General features: G+C 39.7%; 1 protein-coding gene across 1 annotated transcript in view; it reads right to left on the minus strand.

Moving 5' to 3' along the window:
• Window positions 1-258: 258 nt before the first annotated feature.
• RAB3C (RAB3C, member RAS oncogene family) overlaps window positions 259-24,869 on the minus strand; it is a gene marked incomplete at its 3' end in the record, with an annotated part of 250,779 nt that continues 226,168 nt past the window's right edge. Inside the window, exon 4 of the mRNA XM_011967858.1 lies at window positions 259-383. Within this exon, the coding sequence (XP_011823248.1) occupies window positions 259-383 (125 nt within the window). The remainder of the gene's footprint in view (window positions 384-24,869) is intronic.

Here is a 24,869-nt window from a genome sequence, read left to right on the forward strand (position 1 = left end):
AATAAGAATTTAAATACAGTGTACTAAGACCAAAATTATGAGTATCATTTTTGCTTCTTTAATTGCACTTGAGCTCTCATGATGCCATAGTAAGTGGGAGAAAATATATTGTCCACTTAGGGAGGATTATGTTGCTTTCCACTGTTAGATTGAGAAACATTTCATTAACTCCACCCTGACAATTAACTGGGACTCTGTACAGTGTTACATATAATAAGCAAATTCTCTTTCTTTTTAACTTATTAATTTATTTCTTACCAAGCTGTTCTCCTAAATGTTGACCTCGCTCAGTTGAGATGACCCGCTCGTCTTCCATGTCACACTTGTTCCCAACCAGAATAACCTGGGCATTATCCCAAGAGTATGTTTTGATTTGGGTTGACCTAAAAGAAAAAGAACAAGCATGACATAATCATAGGAAAGCAGAACAGCATAAAATGAAGGAGAAGAAATACATTCCACAGATGATGATGATAACAAAAGGGAAAAAAACCCCATGAAATCCAAATGCCTGACATTTAGAGTTAATTAGTTCAGTGCAATTTTACCCTTCAGATACTCATCAGAGATTGCATGAGTCAAAAATCAAGGGAACAGTAGAGGTGTACTAATAATTATTTTGTACTTAATGAGATTAATACTACCACTGATTCTTCCTTTCCTCTTTTACCCCCGCCTTACGTAATACCTTTACAGTAGGATAGCCAACCATCCTGGTTTCCCCAAGACTTTCCCAGTTTAAGCAGTAACAGTCCCATGTCCTGAGAAACTGTCCCTCAGTTTCAGGCAAACTGAGATGGCTGCCCAACCTATTTACAGCCTATCACACAAAAATAGTATTTTCCCTTATCACAGTAACAACTCAAAGAGCTAAAGCAATGGGGCTTAGGAAATCTGGGAGAAGTGATAATTTTTTAAAAAAAGAATCATGAGAGCTGATATGTTCATGCCTTACCTTTATAAGAGAAAAATGTCAGGTTGATTAATGTCAAAATTATAATACAATGAGCTGGCATTTTAAGTTGCTACAAACAGGATATTTGGAATTTAGAATAAGCCTCAATTATGAATCATGACACAAATAACCAACTTTTGATTTTGAAACTTAGATAATAAATGTAATAGTTTGCTTTTGCAGGTATTGTTTTTTTAAACCTGGTTAGCCAGTAAGTTTATTGTTTTATCTGAAAAATCATCCTAAAGCATTGTTTGTTTTAGCTCTCAGAGGCTGCTCCTGAGCTCTGAGGAAGCTTCCCTTCTTTTGAGCTACCTGATCTTTCTTCTGCGCATGGGACATTTTGGGATGTTTCCACCTGTTGCTTTAACTTCTTTCTTGGGCATCTCATAGTTTGGGTTCTGTTGGATAGCAACATGAGCTTTTGTTTGTTTATTTATTTATTTATTTATTTATTTATTTATTTGAGACAGGGTCTCGCTCTGTCACCCAGGCTGGAGTAAAGTGGCATGATCTTGGCTCACTGCAGGCTCAACCTCCTGGGCTCAAGTGATCCTCCCACCTCAGCTCCCTGAGTAGCTGGAACAACAGGTGCACACCACCACGCCTGGGTAATTTTTATAAATTTTTTTGCAGAAATAGGGTTTTGCCATGTTGTCCAGGCTGATCTCGTACTCCTGGGCTCGAGCAGTTCACCCACCTCAGTCTCCAAAGTGCTGGGACTGTGAGCCACCGTGCCCAGCCAATATGAGTTCTCTTGTTTATCTCCTCCATCAGGTCTGAAGTTATGCTGTTCTTCATGAATGGAAAGAACCATTTCTTGTAAGCATCTTCATCTGCTTCCATTAGGTAATGCATGTAATCTGCATTCTTCTGACCCATGATGTGTTTCCTATGCACTTCTGCATTCAATTCCTTGCTTTCAGAATCACAAACATTGTCTGGTACTATGAGGGACAGAACAGCCTTCATCAACAACTCCCTTCAAGGCCCCAAAAACTTTATTATCAGTGATGGTTCTGGCAAGGCCTACATCCAAATAGCAGGTGAAGGCACCAGGCTGACCATCAATGCTTTCCATATCGCATTAATCTCCAGTCATCTCCACTTGGCCTTCATAGATCTTGTCCATGCCAAACCTACCGAGAAGCCTGTGGGCCAGTGGCAGGCCAGTAGAATGTGCTGCAGCATAATTTGTCAGGCCAACCTTCACACTTTATTTTGGTAGTTCATGTACCATGTACATATGCTGCACAGACTACCCCTTCTATATGGGCATAAGCAATCTGACAAATGATATCTCTGTTACACAGACTATCACCCTGTATTTGAGTGTGTTGTATTTATTTTTATCCTGTATCACTGAGCGTTTTTGAGCATAGTAGTCAGTTCTACTCTCTTGTCGTCTCCTAAATTTCACTTGGTATCTCTTAAATAGGCCTTATTCTTAACAACTTTAACAAACTCCATTCTGCAGAAAAAAGACCCTCATCCATGGTTTGACACAGACCTGCAGGCCCAGCAATGCCGGGCAGAGAAAAAGCACAGGTATTTTTCGAAATACTTAATATCTGTTGCATTAATGTAATCCTTAGAATAACTTAAGGAGAATATTATTATTTTCAACTGCCCATATCCTCAACTGCCCATTTTACAGTTGAGGAAAATGAGGCATAGAGAGGTTAATTGCCCAAGATCACTCAGCCAGTAAAGTGTCAAATGTGGGAATCACGTTCTGGCAGTATGGCTCTCAAGCCTGTGCTTTAAAACATGTTTCCACAATGCTCATTAAAAGTTCAAAAAGTTAAGTTCTAGTGCATTTATTGTTATCTAGAGGAAGCTGAGAGGAAGCTATCTTCTTTCATTCTCCCTTTGTATCAGTCACATTTTTATTTGAGAACAGTCTAAGATAGGTGGGAAAGACATATTCCCCGGTAGGTGGTCAGGACGGAAATACTGAAATGTTGAAATGTAAACAAATGATTAAAGCTTGAAAAAAAATAGATTTGTAACATGTCGAAAAGTAAAGCTTGGGACTGGTGTTACAAACAATAGTCAAGTGAAGGATCACTGAATAGAAAATGGCAATGAGATGTTCTCAACTTGAAGATGGAATAAAAGGCATATAGTATAGCTTTTTAAACTGCAGCAGGAGCGTTTTCAATGAGCTATGATCACTGTTTCTCCTTCCTGAGAAGAAAGGAAAGAGTGAAGAGGCAGATAGGGTTTTATTTCAGCATATTCCCCTGAACCAAGTACATCTAAGTTTTCAAATGAGATTAAATTATCTGGGGAAATACATTCTTGATACCACCTGGACATCTCAGAGTCACAGCATATTTTTTCAGAACAATATGACCTTTCTAATTCTGATACCTCAGTTAATAATATATTCCCTTAGCAACAGTGAGATTTGGCAGGTATCTATAGACTGGAGAAATAAAGACAGAACTTTTATACTCTATACTTTTTTCTCACTTAATCTTATGTGTGGAGAATACGAAAAATGATGCATTAATAATGAATTAGGGTGTAAAATAAATTCCACTCTTGGAAACACTTGAGTAACAAATGCTAATATATTTTTACAAAGGAAGTCAAAAGTTTCTTTTAAAGGATCTCACATCTGATCAGATTTCTTTATGTAATTAAAAGAAATAGTCTCTTTGTTCCTATACGTCTTGTAAGCCAGGGACTTGGAAAGGCCCTGGGTAGAGAGCCCTTATGTTAACAGAAAAAGTTTAATCCTGGTAGTAAAACTAGAAATCAGATATCCAGAGTCAGATTAGTGACAAGGGGTTCACAAGAGTGTCACAATTGTCCAAGGAAGGAGCTGGGGCCAGGATGTTAATGACCTAGCTTCTGAGTTTCCTGAGGACAAATGAGTGCTTGAGGAAATTTGGCACTCTTCTGACCTGGGCCAGTACATCCTACTGCACCCCTGACTGTATAAATTCAAGTCAGGGTGTGCTTTTGTGAAGGTCAGGAAGGTGCATAACTCACAACCCACTAGCTGATTCATGTCCGTTAACCAAATTAATGGAATGCTTGCTTCTACCACTAAACACATCTGAGTATCTCAGTTCTGCTGACATAATGATAACCTATGGGGTCTCAGGCTGCTGTAATAGGTTATACATTTATGCATATACAATATTCCCTGCTCCTCAATGATTTATAAAAATATATGACCAAGAAGAACATACTTTTTTTGGCCATGATTATATGAGATCCATCCTCTTCATTTGCTCTTACATAAGAAATATTTCAATGTAACCTCAAATTTTCTCAATTGTCAGGGAAATAATGTAAAATGAATACTTTCTACAATTACCAAGGAATTATAAAGAATCATTATTTTGAAAGTTTACAGAGCCAAAGGAGACCAGTTTTATTTTTAATGAAATAAAAATTGTGGTCTAGAGCATTTGTGCTAAGATGAACAAAAGACTGATTTCCCATTAGAGTTGGTTAATTTTATGATTGAAATTGGGGTTGCAAATGTTCAATGTTTGACTTTGGTTTTGACTACTTGGACTTCCTGATGTTGTTCTGCATCAGCAGAGCAGGGAAGGGAGCTTTAGGCACAGTCCCACCATCAGCAAGAGGGGATCAGAGCCATGCCGGCTGGTTTGTAAATTACTACCTATCACAAAACCTAACATAAATGATAAGATCAAAACTATTTTACAATGGACAAGAGCAAAAGGATGTAGCAAATTAAATTATGTCAGTTTCTTGTTGCTTTGAAATTCCTTTCATGTATTCTGAAAGATTTAGCTTTTTTTAAAAAGTTTCTGTGCTTAGTGCATGGTAGGTTAACATATAAGATCTACTTGTATCTTCCCTTCTTAGGTCCTGTAGAACACTATGTTGTTACTTTACAAGAAAATGTAAAATGATGATCATTACTCCAAAATGAGTACTCATGTCGCTAATATGAAATTTATACCCCTTTCTGCCTACACAATAACTTTCTATCCATGTACCGATAACTGTATGACTTTGGCAATATAAGCAGCTATGACCAAGTTAGTGCATGTACGAGTAATGAAATCTACATTTGGTATTGCTGCATAGTGGTCATAATAAACCATTGATGAAAAGGCATATCTCAGTGTCACAGATTTTTTTTTTTTTTGAGATGGAGTCTTGTTCTGTTGCCCAGGTTGGAGTACAGTGACTCACTGCAACCTTCGCCTTCCAGTTTCAAGTGATTCTCATGCCTCAGCCTCCCCAGTAGGTAGGATTACAGGCACATGCCACCACACCCAGCTAATTTTTTTTTTTGTGTATATATATATATATTTTTTTTTTAGTAGAGACAGGATTTCACCATGTTGGCCAGGCTGGTCTCGAACTCCTGACCTTAAGTGATCTGCCTGCCTCAGCCTCCCAAAGTGCTGGGATTACAGGTGCAAGCCACCATGCCCAGCCATAGATGTTAAAGTAAGAAACTGTGCATCTTAGAATTTGTAAAACGCTATTGTGTTCTTGATATTTCTTTTATGTAGGAAGATCTAGGTTGAAATAAGAGCTTAGAGCATTCCTTTAACCAAGGAAAACCTAGAGATGAGGGAGTATAAACTCCATGAGTTGAGAAAGACCCATAGTTATGCATATTTTGTCTACACTGAGCGTCAGAAGAATGTTGGGATTGTAATTCAGTTCCCATCCCTTCCAACTCAGACTCAACAATTTATTCAGCCAGTTTGAGAGAAAGCTCTAATACTAGGTGAGTATGGGGAAGTCATTCTGAATTGTTTAGTTCAGTATCTCTATCTGTAAAATGAGGCTATTATTTTACATGCTCTGGGGCTGTTGGAGGCCAAATATGGTTTGAGGTAGGGCCACACTGTACTTTTGAAGTTGCAACATCTCATTACAAATAGAACACATTATTAGTCTCCTCTTGGGCAGCCAGCTGCTCCTCTTCCGAAATCCAGCTTAATTAATCGTTTCTAATTCCTATAATTGAAATAACAATTGAATTTTTTTCATTGAAGAGTCTCAAATTTTGTTTCCAGTCCATATCTCCAGGCTGAGGTTCTATACAAGTAAATTTCCAACTGGGAGTAAATGACCTTCCCCTTATGTATCTATCAGGGGTATGACACATGTTTGTTCAATAAATCCTCCTTTCGCATGGTATTTATATGTGTTTACCTTTTCACCATTGGATGTATTTTGTGAAATTTCTTATTTGAGGGATGCATTTCCAATCATCTCATGAGAGGGAGTGTCTTATTTCTTTGTTGGGTAGAGACACACACTGAAAGCGAGTGGCTGTCACCAAACAGTATACATGTGAAAAGATGATTTATTTCTGAATCACTGCAAAAGATCCTTTGGGGTTACTGTTAATCTCAACAAGATTAATGGAATCAGAAGCCATATGCTGGTCACCATGGTTACTCTGCAAATGGCAGTTAACTCAGACCTTACCAGTACCATATCACAGTTACTAAAAAAGCCTGTTATTTACTTGCCATTTAGCTAAAAAAAACAAAACAAATACCTCAAGCTTTCTCTCAACATTTATGTATAAACTTAAAAGAGAAAGAGAGGAGGAAAGCATAATTTATCCCCATTTCAGTTCTTATCAAATGTTAAAGTGGAATCTCAAAAAAGCTGGGATGAGACATCAAGATAAAAGAGCTTTTGATATTTTATAATGTTTCCCACATAAACAACTGAACTCTAAACAGAATCAAATAATTTCAGTTTGAAGAGCTATAAACAAGTGAACAAACCACATTTCCACAATATTTCTAGTATTCCTTCTCTCCTGTTCTGGGTGTGTAAGTAATCGCCTGTGAGTTCAGCCTCTTCTCATGGAGAATGACAGACTTTAGCTTAATCACAATGTTCTGAAAAACAGTCCAAAAAATGCACCTCAGTGGCCCACAAAAACAATTGTCAATTAGGGTCTGATTTGGGATGCATGTGGGAATACGAGGTATCAGAGAGAATATGACTCACTCTTCCTCACCCAGGGAAGCTCGAACAGATCTTAATAGCAGGCCCTTTCTAATTCTGGAAGCCCATATTGCTCTACTGCATCCATTTCCCTTATTCTTTTTAATATTTAGGAGCTTTGGCTTTTTAGTACCACACCCTACTTCAAGTTTGTAAAGAAATTTCCCAACCTGCTTTTGCTCATCACATACAATTGGTCCTTTTGTTATTTTTTTTCACTTAATTTAATCATTATTTATTCAATTTTTCTCAACCTTCAGAGAGCTTTTAAAAATTAGCCCAATTCAGAAACATTAATTTAGAACCTCTAGAGTCTTCATCAGAGGTATTAAAAAGAAATCTCAGGTGATTTGTATATGCTATCAAGGCTGAGTATTACTGTGATGAATCCCTTCAAATCCTTTTCTTTCTAGTTTTTAAATAATCTATTTCTTTATTTCCTAGCTAACCCCATAAAGTACTTGCAGGTGGTTTACAAAGATACATACAAAATAAAAAAATTTAATGAGAGTAATACTAAGAAACCAGAAATAGGAACATAATAAAGTCTGATTAGTTACACATGCTATAAACACTAATAGGTAGTTTTCGGAAGTTGAGGGGGTAGGCCTTTTATATGTATATGAACTCATTTATAAATAACACATTAAAAAAGGAAAAATTTTAAAAGATATCCTTAAAAATGCTCTTCAATATTTGATATAATCTTTTATTATTTAGAAGAATAGGTTCATATTTTTTGGTACAATTGCTACATTCTTATTACAAATTCTAACAATAGTGAAAAGCTAAAGGAAAAATGATCAGAAATCTCACTATCTCCACATCTCCACTATTAACATTTTGGTGAAATTCCAGTAGTAGGTTGTATTACAGTTCTCACTTAGTCATTATTTCCTTCCCTGTAGGTGTACTATATTTCCTTGCCCTTCTAACTTTGGGTCTGGCCAATGGAATATAAGGAGATTTGACCTGTGCCACTGTGACTAACAGACATCAGAGGCAAGGTGAGCTTCCATCAGCCCTCTTGGGTTCTTTATCTTGGGAAGAGCCCATCTCAGAAAGGGGTTGTTCTGTCAGTTTATCCCAGAAATGAGATGCCCCAAGGAACCCAGCTGAGTTCTGCAGACACCAACAAATGTCAGTCAAATCTACAAAAGCCCAGTTTAACATAGCACCCTTCATATGGCCTTGGCTTACCTTTCTAGCTTCTAGCTTCAACTTTCTAGCTTCTAGTTTCATCTCTTGCTGCCCTCCCGCTTCCCTCCAATTCTGATATGGGCTTTTTAATTTCTTTGATTTTCCCATACATGCTATATTTTCAGCAAGTTAGGCCTGTGACTATAGGTGGTTTCAGGTTTTGTGAGTTCTAAAATTCATAATAATTTGAGGGCCCAATTTAAGAAAAATGCAAATTACAAATACATAATTAAGTATAGGATATTTTGTACCAGACACTATCTATATCCCCCAGGCCTTACCACTTCTGTGCTTGTTGGATGACTTCTAACTGTCAGTATTTGCATCTCTTTGCTTTACAGTTTTCACCAAAGCAATGGAAGGTCACTCTGCCCATCAGGGAAGGTAAAATATAAAAGGAAAATAACACACTCAGGGGCAGACCTGAGCCAATGACTGACAGGAGTTGGAGTATAAATACCCCAGCTCCCTCTCTCCTCAGGTTGTTACCATACTGATTCTCAGAATTTTTAAGAAAGATTGAGCTCTGGTTATGCATAATGGTAGCTGGCTTGAACACACACCTTTTATTGGCTGTCTTCCCTCTCACAGCCCACTTACCCTCCTGCTATGGGTATTTCTTGCATGTCCCACATAAACTACTTGTGTGCAAACTCCTGTCTCAGAGCCTGCTCTGGGGAAATTACTAAGACACTAAGAGGGGATTTGTCTTAGTAAGGGGCCCAAAGTTTAGCTGTGTTCTGGAGCTGGCAGTATGGCTGAAAAGCACTGATTATGAAATAATTTCATCCTTTTTTCAAAGAGCCAGTTTATGGGTATACCACTAAACTTAAGCTTCATTAGTTTTGCCAGAAATCACCTGTAGCCATCACATGTACCATCTGTCTAAAACACATTTATGGCTTCTGTGTCAGGACCTCTCAGTCTCTTCCATCTTCCTCTGGGTTAGCTGCCACTCATGCGGGCCCACTTATGCCTTGTACGTCACTCAGTATAACTTTTTCACTTATTCACATCCCCCCTTGACTATAGGCACCATGAGGACAGAGACCTCAACTGTGCATTCATCATTTAGTCTCCAGCATTCAGCAAAATACATGGCACATAGAAGGTACTCAAACAGTAATGTAGAATTAGAGATTGAATAATGAGTGAATGATAGACTGAATACAGCAAAAATGCCTCACTCAGAATATAAGCACAAAATAAAAGAATTACCATCTCATGTAATGCCAGTGCCCCAATGCATCCCTTTTAGGATGTGTTGCTGGCAGTTTCTTCCACAGAACCTTTTATACCCTGACATTGTCCACAGTAAGGGAAGGCAACTCTTCACCCCATCACAGTCTGCAAAGGACATCTGCATGCCTGGCTATTCATCCCAGTCTGGAGAAGTCACCTTTTCCTTTCTGATCTAGCACCAATAGTTAGGATGAGGATACCTTAGGAGTGACTTAGCACCTTGACATTGTGGAAGAGCTGCTTTGGAAGGGCCCCAGTCCATCACCTTCATTTTGGAGATGACAAAGCTGAAACGCCAAATGTGAGTGACTGAGATGGCTCAACTACTTAGTGGCCAGTGTGGGTCTATATCCCAGGGCTCCTGTGAATGCTCATTCTCAATGTGCTGTCTGCTTGCACAAGAGGGAAAGTGCCTACATTGTGTTGAATGGGGAACTTGGTAAGAAATTCATATGTTTGATTATCTTTTAAAGTAGAAAATAATATATCTCCTGGGGAAACCAAAAATGCTTGAATCTGCATAGATCTAGGAGTGTCAATTCAGCTGCATGTGGAAGCAAGCAGAACTGGATGTTCTGGAAGGATCTGTTTGATCCAACTCTCCATGGTAAGTCTGTTGCAGAGAGCCAGTACTGAAAACGTATTTCGAGAGCTCAAGAAGCAGTGTTCTTGATCCACCTAGTCCTGGAACTACCTTGCACCACATCCTATTCTCCCTTATTAGTCTAAATCTTAACTTAGACCTATTTCCATCATGCCCATCTTATAACTTCTGATCTCCTAATTTTATAAAATGTCAAATTCTATTTTTTAAACCATATGTGTGGTAGAAACAACTGGACATTCCTTTTCTTTTTTGCAAGAAAAAAACAATAACTAGATGAAGCAAGTGTCAGGCCTCTGAGCCCAAGCCAAGCCATCGCATCCCCTGTGACTTGCACTTATACGCCCAGATGGCCTGAAGTAACTGAAGAATCACAAAAGAAGTGCAAACGCCCTGCCTCGCCTTAACTGATGACATTCCACCACAAAAGAAGTGAAAATGGCCAGTCCTTGCCTTAAGCGATGATATTATCTTGTGAAATTCCTTTTCTTGGCTCATCCTGGCTCAAAAAGCTCCCCCACTGAGCACCTTGTAACCCCTACTCCTGCCCGCCAGAGAACAAACCCCCTTTGACTGTAATTTTCCTTTACCTACCCAAATCCTATAAAACGGACCCACCCTTATCTCCCTTCGCTGACTCTCTTTTTGGACTCAGCCCGCCTGCACCCAGGTGAAATAAACAGCCGTGTTGCTCACACAAAGCCTGTTTGGTGGTCTCTTCACACAGACGCACATGACAGAAAGGATCACCCTTCTGGACAACAAAGGGAGAGGAATGAAAGTCTGACCTGGGAAAAGGTAAGACGTTCCTCAGCTCAAGGATGCCTGGGTGATGCTTTCACAGGGCAAGTCCAAAGTCATGTTGTTAGAAATAAGTATCCTTTTCTCAAATTAGACAAGATTTATATTGTCCTTGGGGGAATCAGTGATCTTTGGCAAGTGATCTTTGGCAAAGATCTTTGGCAGTGATCTTTGGCTTCCTTCTTAGGTTAATGGTAAGGCAATCAGGCTTGCTGAAGGGGAAGGTAAACTTAGAATCCAGTACCTACTTGCCCTCACTTAGGAACCAGAACCTTCTCCTCCCACTTTGTAGTCCTAGTGGCTGAAAAGAGACGCTTCACACATATTCAGCCAAAGCCTGAACATCGAGGTTTGTGAGATATTAAGACAGGACCAAGGAGGAGGAAACTTCTTTCTTCCAAGGAGAAGGAGAGGGACTATGAGTGTGGATTTTGTGGAACTTTGAGATGAAATCTTCAGGAAAAGGAGAAGAAGGTATTAAGAGAAGAAGAGAACCAAAGGAGAAAACTCGCTCAGGCCTTTTGAAGCCCAGGACTGTGAAGCCTCTTTTCTAGGCAGGGAACTGGATACAGTGATACCTTCTCTTCCTCCAACACTAAACTCTTTTGAGATCTCACTGTCAGGAAAGATTGTGAAAGACTTCAAAGTGGGCAGAAAAGGTGACTGGGGGCCCTGTTCAGTACACCTTTCTAGGTTATCTCTGCTTTTCATCATCTTTGAGCTATTTTATAGCTCTGTAGATGGTAGAAAACCAATAATAATACAAGTTCTTGCAAATAGAAAGAAATGCCAATAAATTGTGTTTGGCGGAATGCATCTGATTCTCGCTCCATGGGTGTTAACCCATTTTGTAACTTGGTGAATTCGTTTCTGCATTCCTGATTGCCTGTATGTGTGCATTCACTGAATATCCCCTTGAGCCTATGCAACATCTTACTGGTCCTGTCTTTAAGTCTAGAGTTAAATAATATCTTTTACATGTGTTTATTTTACATTTGGATAAAAGCTGTGGTTCTATCATATATATATTTAAATTAACCATAACAACTTAACAATACAATTGACAAGGAAGGCATGTGCTTGGAATGACTAGGCAACATGTCCATGAGAAAGGATGGTAAGCACTGTGACCACAGCAGATACCCAACCTGCAGCATGCATAAAGACCCACTGGGGAGCAGCAGTGAGAAACACTCCTGGCATGAAAGGCAGACTGGAGGCCTTAAATATCCTGTTAAGTTAGCAAGGAACACCTTCTGAGATGAGGAAGATCCCTGACTTGCTAACCCACATATGCAATATTGGTCACTCTAGTGGGAGTCAGTGTGGTGCAATAATCATAAATATATAATGATTATATGTATAATATGTAAATTCAGACATATAACAATAAAGAATTAGTAATATAACAGTGGCTTCATTTATTAAACCCTTACTTTGTGCCAGGCCCTATGCTAAGTGCTTTACCTTTATTATTTCATTTAATTCTTACAACAACCCTTTAAAATAGGAACCATTGTTTTCCCCATTTGGCAGCTGAAGAAAGTGCAAAATAAAGACTTATAAGGGTAAGTTAGCCGACACTCAGATAACATATAACAGAACTGGAATACAAACCTTTCCAATGGAGTAGGAGCTCAAAGTCCTGGGTTCCAGTTTTTGTACCTAATTAGGAAAACCAAGACTATTTTCTCAGCTTTTCTGAACTTCTGCTTCTTCTTCTGTGAGAGGCAAGAATGAAACCTACACATTTTCCTGCCAAAATTTCTTGAGGATCAAATGAAAAATGTTCATGGAAGAGTTTTCAAAACCACAGAGCCACTATATGACTGGAAGGTATCAATACTACTGGTAAGCTGATATTATTAATTATTTACGTGGTATTGATATATTATCTCAAAACCACTCTGTAAACAACACTCACTGTGATTTTCCTTGCTGTTTTGAAACCTTTAATTAGAAAAGGTTAAAGTGGAAAACAAAAGCAAAATACTGTCCGGTTCTATTTCCCTTCAACAAATGCATTGTCAGGCATGAAGAAAGATATGGTCTCCGCTCTCAGGGAGCTTGCAGTCTGGCTCCACACCAAGATCTTGCAGATATACTTAAATCAGCAAGTGTTTGTTAAACAACCATGCACAAGACACTGGTGTCTACACCATATGGTGTTGCTTTTCAACTTTAGCAGGCATTAGAATCACCTGAAAAGTTTGCTAAAACCCACTCCTGTGCTCCACCCCTAGATCGTTTAATTCAGGAGGTCTGGGGTGGGGTCTGAGATCCTGCTTTCCCAGCAAGCACCAGGAATGGGATGGGGAGGAATGAGGAACAGGGACTGGGCCTCTGGGAAGTGGAGAGGTGGGAGTTTAGGCTTGTACAACTCTTTCTGCCCCCTTTTATGACCCTGGGTTGTGTCCTTTGTGATCTGCCCCCCTGCCGCCACCAGCCCCCATCTCTTTCTTTTTTCCTGAACACACAGTCACACCCAGGTTCTGTGAGAGGCAGGTTTTTCTTTTTTCTTACTTGCCACAAAAGAAAGATGAAAGGTGAGTAATGCATTTTCTTTATGACTCCCTTACTGTTTGTTGATGATGTTGGGCTCAGAAAGTCAGTAGCTTTCAAGCATTAAAAAAAATCATGGGTCTTTAAATATTCATAAGTGAGCTTGAACCTCCATGTCAGGAAAATGCCTACACTGAAGCAGAGGACCATGGGTACTTGAATGGGGCTGGGGTCTCTGGGTGAAGAGCTGGGGGCCTTTCAAAAGGGCTGAGGGGTGAAGGCTGGTCGGGGGGCACCATGCTTGGTAATGGCAGTGGGAACCTGTGGTGCAGTGGAGGGAGGGAGGGTCTGCGGATTGGTCCTGGGGCCTGCATCAGTGCTTCAGCTTTCTGACTGTAGCTCTGACCGTCCTGGGGTAAAGTGAGAGAAAGGGGGTGGAATGTAGGTAAGGGGCCTCCCAGGCAGCTCTGTATCTTGGGGAAAGGGGAGGGTAGAAAGGAGTAAAGGAAAATGATATGCAGGAAGGCAAGGAAAGATTATCCTCAGGGCCCAGTAATGGACTTCATTGAGGACTGTTGTCCCTTTCCTACGCCTTGGGTTTTGGTAAAACAGATTTGGAAGAGCCAGAACTGTCTGTTTTCTTTCAACACTACATTTGCCTTTGTGACCCCACCCCTCTCAGTAAATGTTTCCAAAGCATTTTTTTATTGATTGTCATAAAAATCACTATAAAATCCTCTCTCTCTTTCTCTCTCTCTCACACACACACACACACACAGACACACACACACACACACACACACACTCACTAACCTTTAAAATGACATTGTTTTTCAAATGAGCCAGAGCAAAGAGGTTTTGTCATTGTAGAGAACTCTGGCCTCAGGAAACCAAGAAATGAGAAAAGGCCAAGCTCCACAGTTGCCATTTGCCCTTGGTTGTGAAGAGTAATTGCTCTTCAGTCTTTCACACCTCACATCAAATAATGCATCCTGTAATGAGTTCAGCTGCAGGCTGTGCATCCAAACCATAGCACTTTTGCTTGTATACTTTATCACAATGGAGAAGTGGTTCATTAAACCCTATGCTCAGTTCAGAGGCTCAAAGTAAGTCCTGGTCTTACTGTGCCTCGGTATGGTTAGAATGATCCATGTTCACACCACATTCCTTGGAGGCTGGCAAGGCCATGGTTGCGCCGTTTTGGTGGGAGCAAATTTCAGAAGTGCACCATTAAAATAAGTGAATAAGGGGCTGGGCATGGTGGCTCACGCCTGTAATCCCAGCACTTTGGGAGGCCGAGGTGGGCAGATCACTTGAGGTCAGGAGTTCGAGACCAGCCTGGCCAACATGGCGAAACCCTGTCTCTACTAAAAATACAAAAAATAGCTGGGCATGGTGGTGCACGCCTGTAGTCCCAGTCACTGGGGAAGCTGAGGCAGGAGAATTGCTTGAACCCCAGAGGTGGAGGTTACAGTGAGTGGAGATCACGCCACTATACTCCAGCCTAGGTGACAGAGCAAGACTCTTTCTCAAAAAAAAAAAAAAAAAAAAAAGTAAAGAGGTCAAGCTACAACTGGTGCCTAAGAGCAATACATGAAGTAAAAGCTGTAAAAAGATGTATCTTATGCATATATTACCATCCATTCTTGAAGTATACAGGTATCCTTCTGTTACTGCTTTAGAAGGAACTGTCCAATATTACTGGGCTTCTTGAGAAGAACATATTAACTAGTAATGATCATAAGTCAAAACGAAATAAAAACAAAGTAACTTCTAAGGAAGCACACACACACACAGAAAGAAAGAGAGAGAGAGAGAGAGAAAGAGAGAGCAAGCACACAGAGTACTTTTGTACCAGTAGAAGCATTTTTGTCTCTTGACCACTGTTTTCAAGGTGTGCCTGTCATTTGTTTGCTCTTGAATATGTTTTTCGCCCTCCCTGTGCTGTGTCCTGTACGGTAAGAGGCTGACCCTTGCAGTCTGTGTTTTCCTGGCTGTCTTGCCAGTTGGTTTCTGATGGGAGACACTGGCAGGAGACTGGACGGAAGGAGGAGGGGTGAAGCTGAGTGTTTCTCCCTGGCTTTCAGCAGCTTCTCTAGGGGGGGCAACAGCTCTATTGTTCCACTTCTGCTGGGTGGCTGCCCCAGCCTGTGGGCTCAAGGAACACCACAAACATCTGGGCTGCTTTATTGCTCCAACTGTTCTGCAAGCTTCATCTGCCACAACAACGTGAAATGGAAAAACAGTAAATAATAAAGTTAATGTAACTATCAGCTTTCCTAGCTGTCTACTAGGTTGCAGTATGTCTTAGCACAGGCTACTACAACAAGACACCATAGACTGGGTGGCTTAAGCAACAGACATTTATTTCTCTCAGTTTGGAGTTTGGGATTTCCAAGATCAGGGTAAGGCTGATTCAGTTCCTGGTGAGGGATCTCTCTCTGGTGCAGAGAGATTTCTCTTGTGTCTCTTCCTATAAGGGCACTAATCCCACAGTGGTGTGTGTGTGTGAGTGGTGGGGGCACCCACATGACCTGGTTTAAAACTAATTACCTCTCAGAGGCTTGACCTCCAAATACCATCACACTGGGGACTGGGGCTTCAATGTATGCACTTGATGGGTGGGGACACAAAAACCTGCATTCATTTTCAAGTTTCAAGCTCACTAAGAGGGAAATAGGAATTTGGGGAGTTTCCTGTAGTGTCTGAAATTCTTCCACTGCTTTTCCTGCCTAGCACTAACTTTTAAAAAGATTCAATGGTCATTACTGTACATTTTTCAGTTTGTGTTTCTGCTAAAGTTTTTTTTTTTTCCTGAGAAAAAGAGCTTTCAAAACCAGAAATCCTTTTTTCTTTCATCAAAAGTCTGCCTTCAAGGAGGCTTTAGGCACAAATTCTTCAGTGACATTTTGAAGTCAAAAGTACCTTTGCCAGAGACAGCCACAGTTCTCCAGGGGGTCCTTCTATTTTTATATGAGAAGAAACAATTTTTGGTCACAATTAAGTATTTCAAACTCAAAATAATACTTATTTTTGAGTATGTTACCCCAGAATTTAATATTCCTTTTCATTCATGCATAGTTTTTCAGCTACACTGAGTATTAGCATTCTCTGGGTATGTCACATGCTTGAATTTTGCTGGGCTTTTGCCCTTGCTGTGGCTTATGCTAGAATGTTATTTAGTAGAGAAGCTAGTGACATTATCATCTTATGTTAATGCAAATGCACTGAAGATAAAGAAAGCCATGGCTACCAAATTTGGTACATGAAATTGGAGTTATATGTTTGCTCTACAAATAGGATTTTTATGAACCTCACTTTTGAAATGCTAAGTCAAGAGAGTAGAAGAGTTATGTTGCTGATATTAAAAGCTGTAACAAACTCCATGGTTATGGCTAGACATGTTATTAAATACCATAATATTCCAAATAAAAGCAGACCATGGTGAACAAATAAGAAAGAGCATCCACCATGTAGCAGAAAATAATTCAGTCGGCACAAAGCTTTTCAAAGTGGTTAGATTTAAGTTTAAATCAAATACAAATGAGATATGATAATATCCCTTCTAAGTAATTCTATTGTTCACCTCATTATACATTTCTTAATTGTGTTAGAAGTCAAAGAAATTGGAAATTGAAAAGAATTCTTGGGCCACTTAATTTAGCTACCTGCCTGCACACGATTTGCCCAATGGGTTTACTTACCAGATCAACCTAAAATAATAAGGCTGGGGGATACTTCAATAATCTGATTTAAAATGTTATTTTTATTTCCTGAAACAGATATCCAATTTTCTTGTCTTTAATTTTATCTCTGAGCAGTACCTTTTCTCATTTGGAGTCAGGAAAGAATATTTATTCTTTCTGCAGCTTTTCTCTGTGTACTGTGTCAAATTCTCCAGAAATGCTGTATCATGTTTTGTCATTTCACAATTCATTTGTTTTGCATGTAACCAACTAAAGTTATTTCAAATATCTCAGTAAACACTACAGTTTTAGAATTTTGAATACATTGGTTTTGCTGAACAGAGTCTGTATTTTTCTACATTTACTATTATTTATTTCTTCTTTTTTTTTTTTTTTCATTTTACTGGAGAGTATTCACTGTGCTATGGACTGAATTTTGTATCTTCCCCCAAATTCATATGTTGAAGCCCTAATAATACCCAATGTGATGGTATATGGAGGTCAAGCCTCTGGGATGTAATTAGATTTAGACAATGTCATATATGTTGCCCCCCACCACCATCGTAGTTTTAGTGCCTTTATAAGAAGAGGCATAAATCTCCTACTGTCTCTCTACCACGTGAGAATGCAAGAAGGCCTTTCTCTGCAAACCAGGAAGATAGCGCTCGCCAGGAACTCACGCAGCAGGCACCTTGATCTTGGACTTCCCAGACTCCAAACTGAGAGAAATAAATGTCTGTTGCTTAAGCCACCCAGTCTATGGTATTTTGTTACAGCAGCCTGAGATGACTAAGACATACTGCATAGTAGCTGCAACTTAGTATGCAGCTTTCGGTGTTCTCAGAGCTCACAACATATATCCATTTAGCTGAAATTAATCTTTCTAAAGTTGACACATTATGATGGGAAAAACTCTAGCTATATTAACTTTCTAGGCAGAGACAGATCACCTGCAGTCAGAAAGGTCTTGCTTCCCATCTGCAAAGACCATCCAGGCCATGATGTCCTTTTGTCTGACATGCTGCCTGCTGCTTTAAAAAGCAAATCACCCCAGAGAAAGCAAGAAGCAGCAAATGTCTAATGGATTCACATGAGATACAGATTAAAGCAACCCTTTCTTAAGGAAGAATGGCTACTAAAAGTCAAATATTTATTATTTTTATTTTCCCATTCTACAGAAGCAAAGAGATGATGATATTACTCAAGCCATTCTGGTTGCTTAGAAAATACCACTATTCAAATCTTGCTAAGTCACCAACACATTTCCAATTCCTCCTCCCTGTTAGTACCTCTGCATTCCACCACCAACCTTCCTTTGACACTGTCATTTGGGATGGATTTGTTTCTGCTCAGTGAGGTCCATTGTGATGAAAGCTGTCTGGTTTATTTGAGTGGGTATAGGCTAAATGTACCAGTATTGATTTTGGCCACATTCTTGTGTTTGAAAAACTCAAGCAATGGGTTTCCATCTGATGATTCTAACACAGTAGTTCTTGAGTGGGGGTGATTTTGTTCCCCAGTGACATCTGGGGAACAAAACTGTCTGGAAACAGTTTTGGTTGTGATGACTGAGGGAAGGAGAGGCTATTGGCATGTCATAGATAGAGGCCAGAGATGCTATTAAATATCATTCTGTGCACAGGACATCTGTCTTTCTTTCCCAACAAATGTCTATAGTGTCACAGTTAAGAAACTCAGTTCTAACAGAACCAAGGTTTTTCTTTTCTTAGATAATCATGTATCCAGAGAGCTGTGGTTCACCTTGGTATGAAGTAGTACAGTTTAATGAGCACTGTTTAATACTAAATGCATCCAAGAAAATCAGATTTTTATTCAATTTCTTCTTCCTCCTCTCACCCTAAAATTGATGCATTAGTTGCCTGAGTTTCTTCTTCCTCATTAGAATAACAATAGCTACCATTTATTCAGCAGCACTTACTATGTACTAGGAACTTTTCTAAGAATTTTACATATTTGGTTTCAATGAGACATATTTGGTCTCGACAATAGCCCTATGAGATGGGACTAATGTTATCATTATTTTACTGTTTAGTAAAATAAGGAACAAGAAGTTTAAACATCTTGTGTAAAATTGCAAGCCAGTGAATGGAAGTGTGGGGCACAAACCTAGGGAATCTGGTTCCAACGTCAGCATCCTTTACTTCTAGGCTAATGTTCAGTTCAGAGAATTAGATACTCCTCCTCTCTCTCTTTTATATATTTTTTCCACCTTCCTTTACAAAATTTCTATTGGCTACAAAGAATCTGTCTACCATCAGAATGCTTAAAGGAACAGGAAAAAAAAAGAAGGGTGCTAGATAACCCATTTACTAGAAATTAAAATATTTGTAAGTTAGAAACCTGGTTATGTATACAGACTTCATATATATACTCCCTGCCCCACACCCCTCCTTCCCATACTTTCTCATGGTGGAGTCAGTTTTCAGGGTGATATACTTTGTAGCACACCACTTATACCTCCTCACTTTTGCCAACTCAGGCTGAACACTCACACCACCTTCCTAGGAATATTTCATGCTACTCCTCTGCTCTCTCTCTTAATCACTCTTCCTCATACAATCCCAGCTCATCATCTGGGCACATTTTTCTATGTTCTCTGCCTTGAATACTATCTCTTTCTTTCCTTTTCTTTCCTATCTTTTTTTTTTTTTTTTGAGATGGAGTCTTGCTTTGTCACCCAGGCTGGAGTGGAGTGCAGTGGCGCGATCTCGGCTCACTGCAACCTCTGCCTCCTGGGTTCAAGATATTCTCATGCTTCAGCCCCCTGTGTAGCTGGGATTATAGGCGCGCACCACCACACCTGGCTAATTTTTGTATTTTTAGTAGAGATGAGGTTTCATCACATTGGCCAGGCTGGTTCCTTCTTTTTTACAAATTCAAAATCTGTCCATCTTTCAACTTCCAGCTCAAGTTCCACCTTGTTCAAGTGCTGTTTCCCATCTTCTTGGCATCTATGCTGCCCATTTGGCTCTTAATTCGAAAGAATATTATTTTGTATTACTCTAAAAGCATTATATATGAGTATTTTTTAAATTTCTGAGTTATGGAGTTAGATTCTTCAAAATAGGGAGACTTGCTTGTGGTCTCTCAAGTATTTAACAGTGCCCAATAAGTATTTAGTTTATAATTGAAAAAATGAATGAATGAATGAGTACAGTTTGGTGAAGATGAACCATTCTAGCTCTGAAATAAAATTTACATATCTGAATAAATTAAAGCTTAAATAAATTTAAAAATACCTTTGCCTCTCCCCAGTTTTGATACTATTGCAATATCTGGTAGGTACAAACAACATGGAACTTTCAGTATAGGTCAACGGATGTTGTGTTAAAAAAAAAAGGAAAGTGACCACACAAAAATATTATCTTTAGGCATTTATTAGCACAAAATATTGATTAAATTTATTTTTATTTTATTTTTTTCATAGAGGAGTCATGGTTCCTATATGTGGGTATTCTTAGTACCTTTTGCAAGAAAGGATGTTAGTTTCATGGTGTGTATGAACACTGCTCTGGAGAAAAGCTGCTGTTATTTTACTGATACATACAAACACACACACACATGCACACACACACACCCTACTGTGTACTGTGACTTCCTCTCCCTGGCATTCGGGCCAAACCAGCTTTATATTAACATTCTTTCCTAAACTTGCCTGTATTGTAAATAAGGTGCTAAACATGTGTTAGTAATGGTGCTAAATAAGACAAAAACCTCTTTGGGTGAAAGAAAGCAACTGTGAACTTGTGATTTAATGCTCAGTCCTGAGTGGCTTGCTCATGTCCCTCCCTGGGTTGAGTGTGCTTGTGAAGGAAGAAATCTGAATGGAACAATTCATTGCTGAATGGAGCAATTTCTGGGGACTCTGCAAGATTAGAGGCCTGGGGGAGGCAATAGGAATGCAAAACACACAAAAAAGAAAACAGCCTGATTCTAAAACCTGATTAAAATCCATGGGGCTCCTGGCATTTGAATGTGGAGACAATCAAAAAATATAGCTTGTCACTGCTTATTGACAGCTATCCTAGAAAGGAAAGGAAAAGAAAGTTGGTCATCTTAAGACATGCCACCAATAGTTTCTATTGAATAAATCTACCTACAGATAAAGGGATTTAGAGAAAGAATAATTAGCTAAAGATCTTGACAATTTTTAAAAATTTCTTTTTTTTTTTTTTTTTTTTTGAGATGGAGTCTCGCACTGTCACCTGGGCTGGAGTGCAGTGGTGCGATCTAGGCTCACTGCAACCTCTGCCTCCCGGGTTCAAGCGACTGTCCTGCCTCAGCATCCTGAGTAGCAGGGACTACAGGCGCCCGCCACCACACCTAGCTAATTTTTTGTATTTTTAGTAGAGATGGGGTTTCACTATGTTGGCCAGGCTGGTCTTGAACTCCTGACCTTGTGATCTGCCAGCCTCAGCCTCCCAAAGTGCTGGGATCACAGGCGTGAGCCACTGTGCCCGGCCAAGAATTTCATATTTTTAAGAAGCCCAGAGAACAGACTGAGTTATTTTAAAGTTCATTGTTCCAGATGCCTTTATCTTCCTGATCCCCTAGCTATCGTCTGCCAAGGATTGGTCCTTTTCAACCTGACTGCACAATCAATCACCCACCTCAGGCTGTGCAGCAGATATGCCACTAACAAAGTCCCGGATGATTTGCAGAACAGGCTGTTCATGAGAAAAAGGACTGGCATAGAAAAATCGCAATTTATTTTTATTTTTACAGACATAGAGCTGATTTTGTAAGAAAATTAATTTATTTCTGATAGTGAGCAGTATAAGTAATTTGTAAGGTTGTTGAATACCTCAATGGAAGTCTAACTGATTCTCATCTATCAAAAGCCACCTTTCACTTTTGACAGTCTCTGAAATAAAAATAAAAAAGCATCTGTAAGCCCGTCAGTAAAAACCACAAACCTAAACTTTTAGCCTAGTGCAGCAACTCTATTTTACTTCATTAACAGCTTTTCCCAGAAATGGAGCTTGCCAGTTTAGTGCTTCTGACATCAGAAGCCCAGTTGAAAATAACATTAAGACTCAATAGAGAAAAGTTCAAGTCAGACAGTAGACTGCTATTTCTCTCTTCCAAACTAGTTTTCTTCTTCTTAGGGGCATGGTCACCAGCCAGACACCATTTTCCAGCCTCTACATAGCTCAATATGGCTATATGACTAAGTTCTGGTCAATGGAATGAGAGCAGAATAGATGGGTACTACCTTTGTCTTACTACCCTAAAAGGAAAGTGTTTGCCCTGGACTGCCTCTGTGTCCTATTTTTCATGCACGTAGCTAAGGCTACAAGCCAGCTTTCACCATGCAGATGATGTTAATATCCCGGTGAAGACTTCAGTAGCAAGCTGGAAAGAACTTGTGTCCCTGAATGATCTTGTGGACGGTCTCCTAGCTTAGTCCAGTTGTGCTGTGAAGTGAAATGGAAGGCAATGTCGTGTGTCATTCAGCCTTGTATCGTAGGGTCTTTTCATTATTGTAGCTTAGACTTTATATCATCTAATTCAGGATTCTTATATAAGCCTGTGTGAATTCAGTACATACCCTTATGTGCACTCACCTATTGCTATATTTCACACCTAGAGCAATCTTCCGTACAGATTCTTAGCACATCAAAAAAGGCTAGAAAATACTTTTTAGACCCATCTCTTAGTAGATGATGAAATCAAGCCATTAATTAAATACCTACTTCTAAGAACAGTTGCAACTTCTAATATATACCAGTCTAGTTATTATCATTCTTGTGTCAGCAGCCGTGGCCGTCAGGTATGAGCTGACATTTCTTTCTGCAAACTCTGCATGTGAAGTTTCTGCATGATTTCTCTGTCCTTTGGGAGTGTGCACACAGAGTCACTGCACTATCAATGCATTTTCTCAGAAGCACAAATAATAAAGAACCCTGGCAGAGGGTCTTTGTCTTCCTTTGAACCTGGAATTAATGTGTGCTCGCCCATTAGCCAGCCAGGAATACCAGTTCCATTACAAATAATATAATAATAAGAAGCTCTCTAATTCATAATGAAGGTAAAGGGGATTTGTGAGGATGGGCGAAAGTCAGATTGATTTAGTATAACGAAATGCAGTTTTCTGACTTTCAAATACAGTATTTTCTCACACTTTAGATTAAAAAAATCTTCTAAATGTGTACAATATTCTCTTAGTTATATCACTCTAATGATTCATTGAGAAAATATTTTGTCTAATGCTTTGCTCAGTAAGAACAATGTATGTCAGTGCTAAATGTTCACACATCCATTTAGCACTGCAGTTTGGATGCTGGTTTTATGGAGAATGGAAAAGAATGCAGCTCCATGTTTTTGTTGTGGCAGGAAGTCAGTCACAGTTGCTAAAGGAGCCATTGCTAGAAAGCTGAAAGCTTGGAGGACATTCAACTTCTCAAGATTTACTTGAGGAGTGGATTCACTATATCCCTAGGCAGCCTTTGCTGGTTGCTGACAAAGTGGTCCTGGTATTACGAGTTGTTTACTTTGCACCATTTCAAGAGCTCCGCTTCGAGCAAAGCAATGAGGGTCTTATAATCTGCTGGCCTTATTACATCTCCAGAGAGTTGGCCTCTGGCCAGAAAATAGAAGATCCCGTTTCTCGGATTAAATTATAAATTTCAAATCTCATAATTTTCGTACTTATCCATAACCATGGGTACGAGACGATGCCATGCTGTAGTCCAATGAGAAAGAACTTCAGGATTTTAAAATTTCAAAATCTGCATAGGAACCTAGTCTTTAGTGATTGGCTGGACGTTAATTTTACCTTTGGCTCTGAGATGCCCCAGATGCTCATATGCTTCCGTTGGTTCTCATGTCATACAGGTGCCATGTAGCCTAGCGCCTCATGCTTCACCCTACCACGTGTCAGTAGCTTCACGGATTACACTGTGATGAAATACTGCATGTTGTCATTTCCTCATCCCATCATTCATCGTCTCATGCAAACAAGGCCTTGCTCAGGACTGTAGAGGTAATACTTGGAACCCTGCTTGAGACTTCTGGTCCTAACCTTGCTGCTTCTTATCTCAGTTCCTCAATTGCTTGTATCTTTGCTAGAAACCGTCTAGAGTACAAGAAAGAGAAAGCACCACAGCTGGTAAGAAGGAAGAGGTCTGGGGAGAAGAGAGGCACAGCCACATTCCTCATGAAGAGCATATTATTTCCAAGTCTGTTGGGGCTGGGGGGCTTTTGCAGCCCCATTGATATGCTGTTGTGTATCTTGACTCAGGAATGTACCCAAAGGCAAATGAGGGTATATGCTGCTGCATACACTGACTATGAGAAAAATGGTAATCATTCTAGGTGGGAAGAAGGTGACTCAGAATTGATGTGAGAAGTCCATATTTTCACTAAGAATGACTGGGGAAAGCCTAAGAAATCACTTAGTTGCATTTAGTTCCACATGGAAATGAAGTGATTCACCAATCGTCACTCTGAGCTACACTTGGTACCCGGGGGACCCTGACTCTGTCCAGTCTCCCACATTATTTTTTTCCTTTTCCTCAAGTTTGCCAAAGAATTCCATTGAGAATGTCGACAGTCCCCCACAAAATGTGATTTTCCCTGCCCTTCACCCTCCACATGTGGCAGCTGACAGGCAACACAAGGCTATACCTGTATGCCCTGATGCGCCGCGCCACAGGCAGAACAGAAACAGAGCGTTTCCATTATACTTACAGAGACAAAGGCACAGCAGGGATTTGCTTAAACATTAAAAAACATCCATCTTCAGGGGTGGAGAAAATAAGCATTTCCTAGTGGGAGGGAAGTACTAGCCTATAGAATTAATAGCTTAAAAACACTGATTAGAGTTTCCTGCTCTATAAAGAACAAAATTGCTAATGACACCTCTAGCCAACTGTGA

The sequence above is a fragment of the Mandrillus leucophaeus genome, unplaced genomic scaffold, assembly GCF_000951045.1.
Source record: "Mandrillus leucophaeus isolate KB7577 unplaced genomic scaffold, Mleu.le_1.0 Scaffold812, whole genome shotgun sequence".
Lineage (NCBI taxonomy): Eukaryota > Metazoa > Chordata > Mammalia > Primates > Cercopithecidae > Mandrillus > Mandrillus leucophaeus.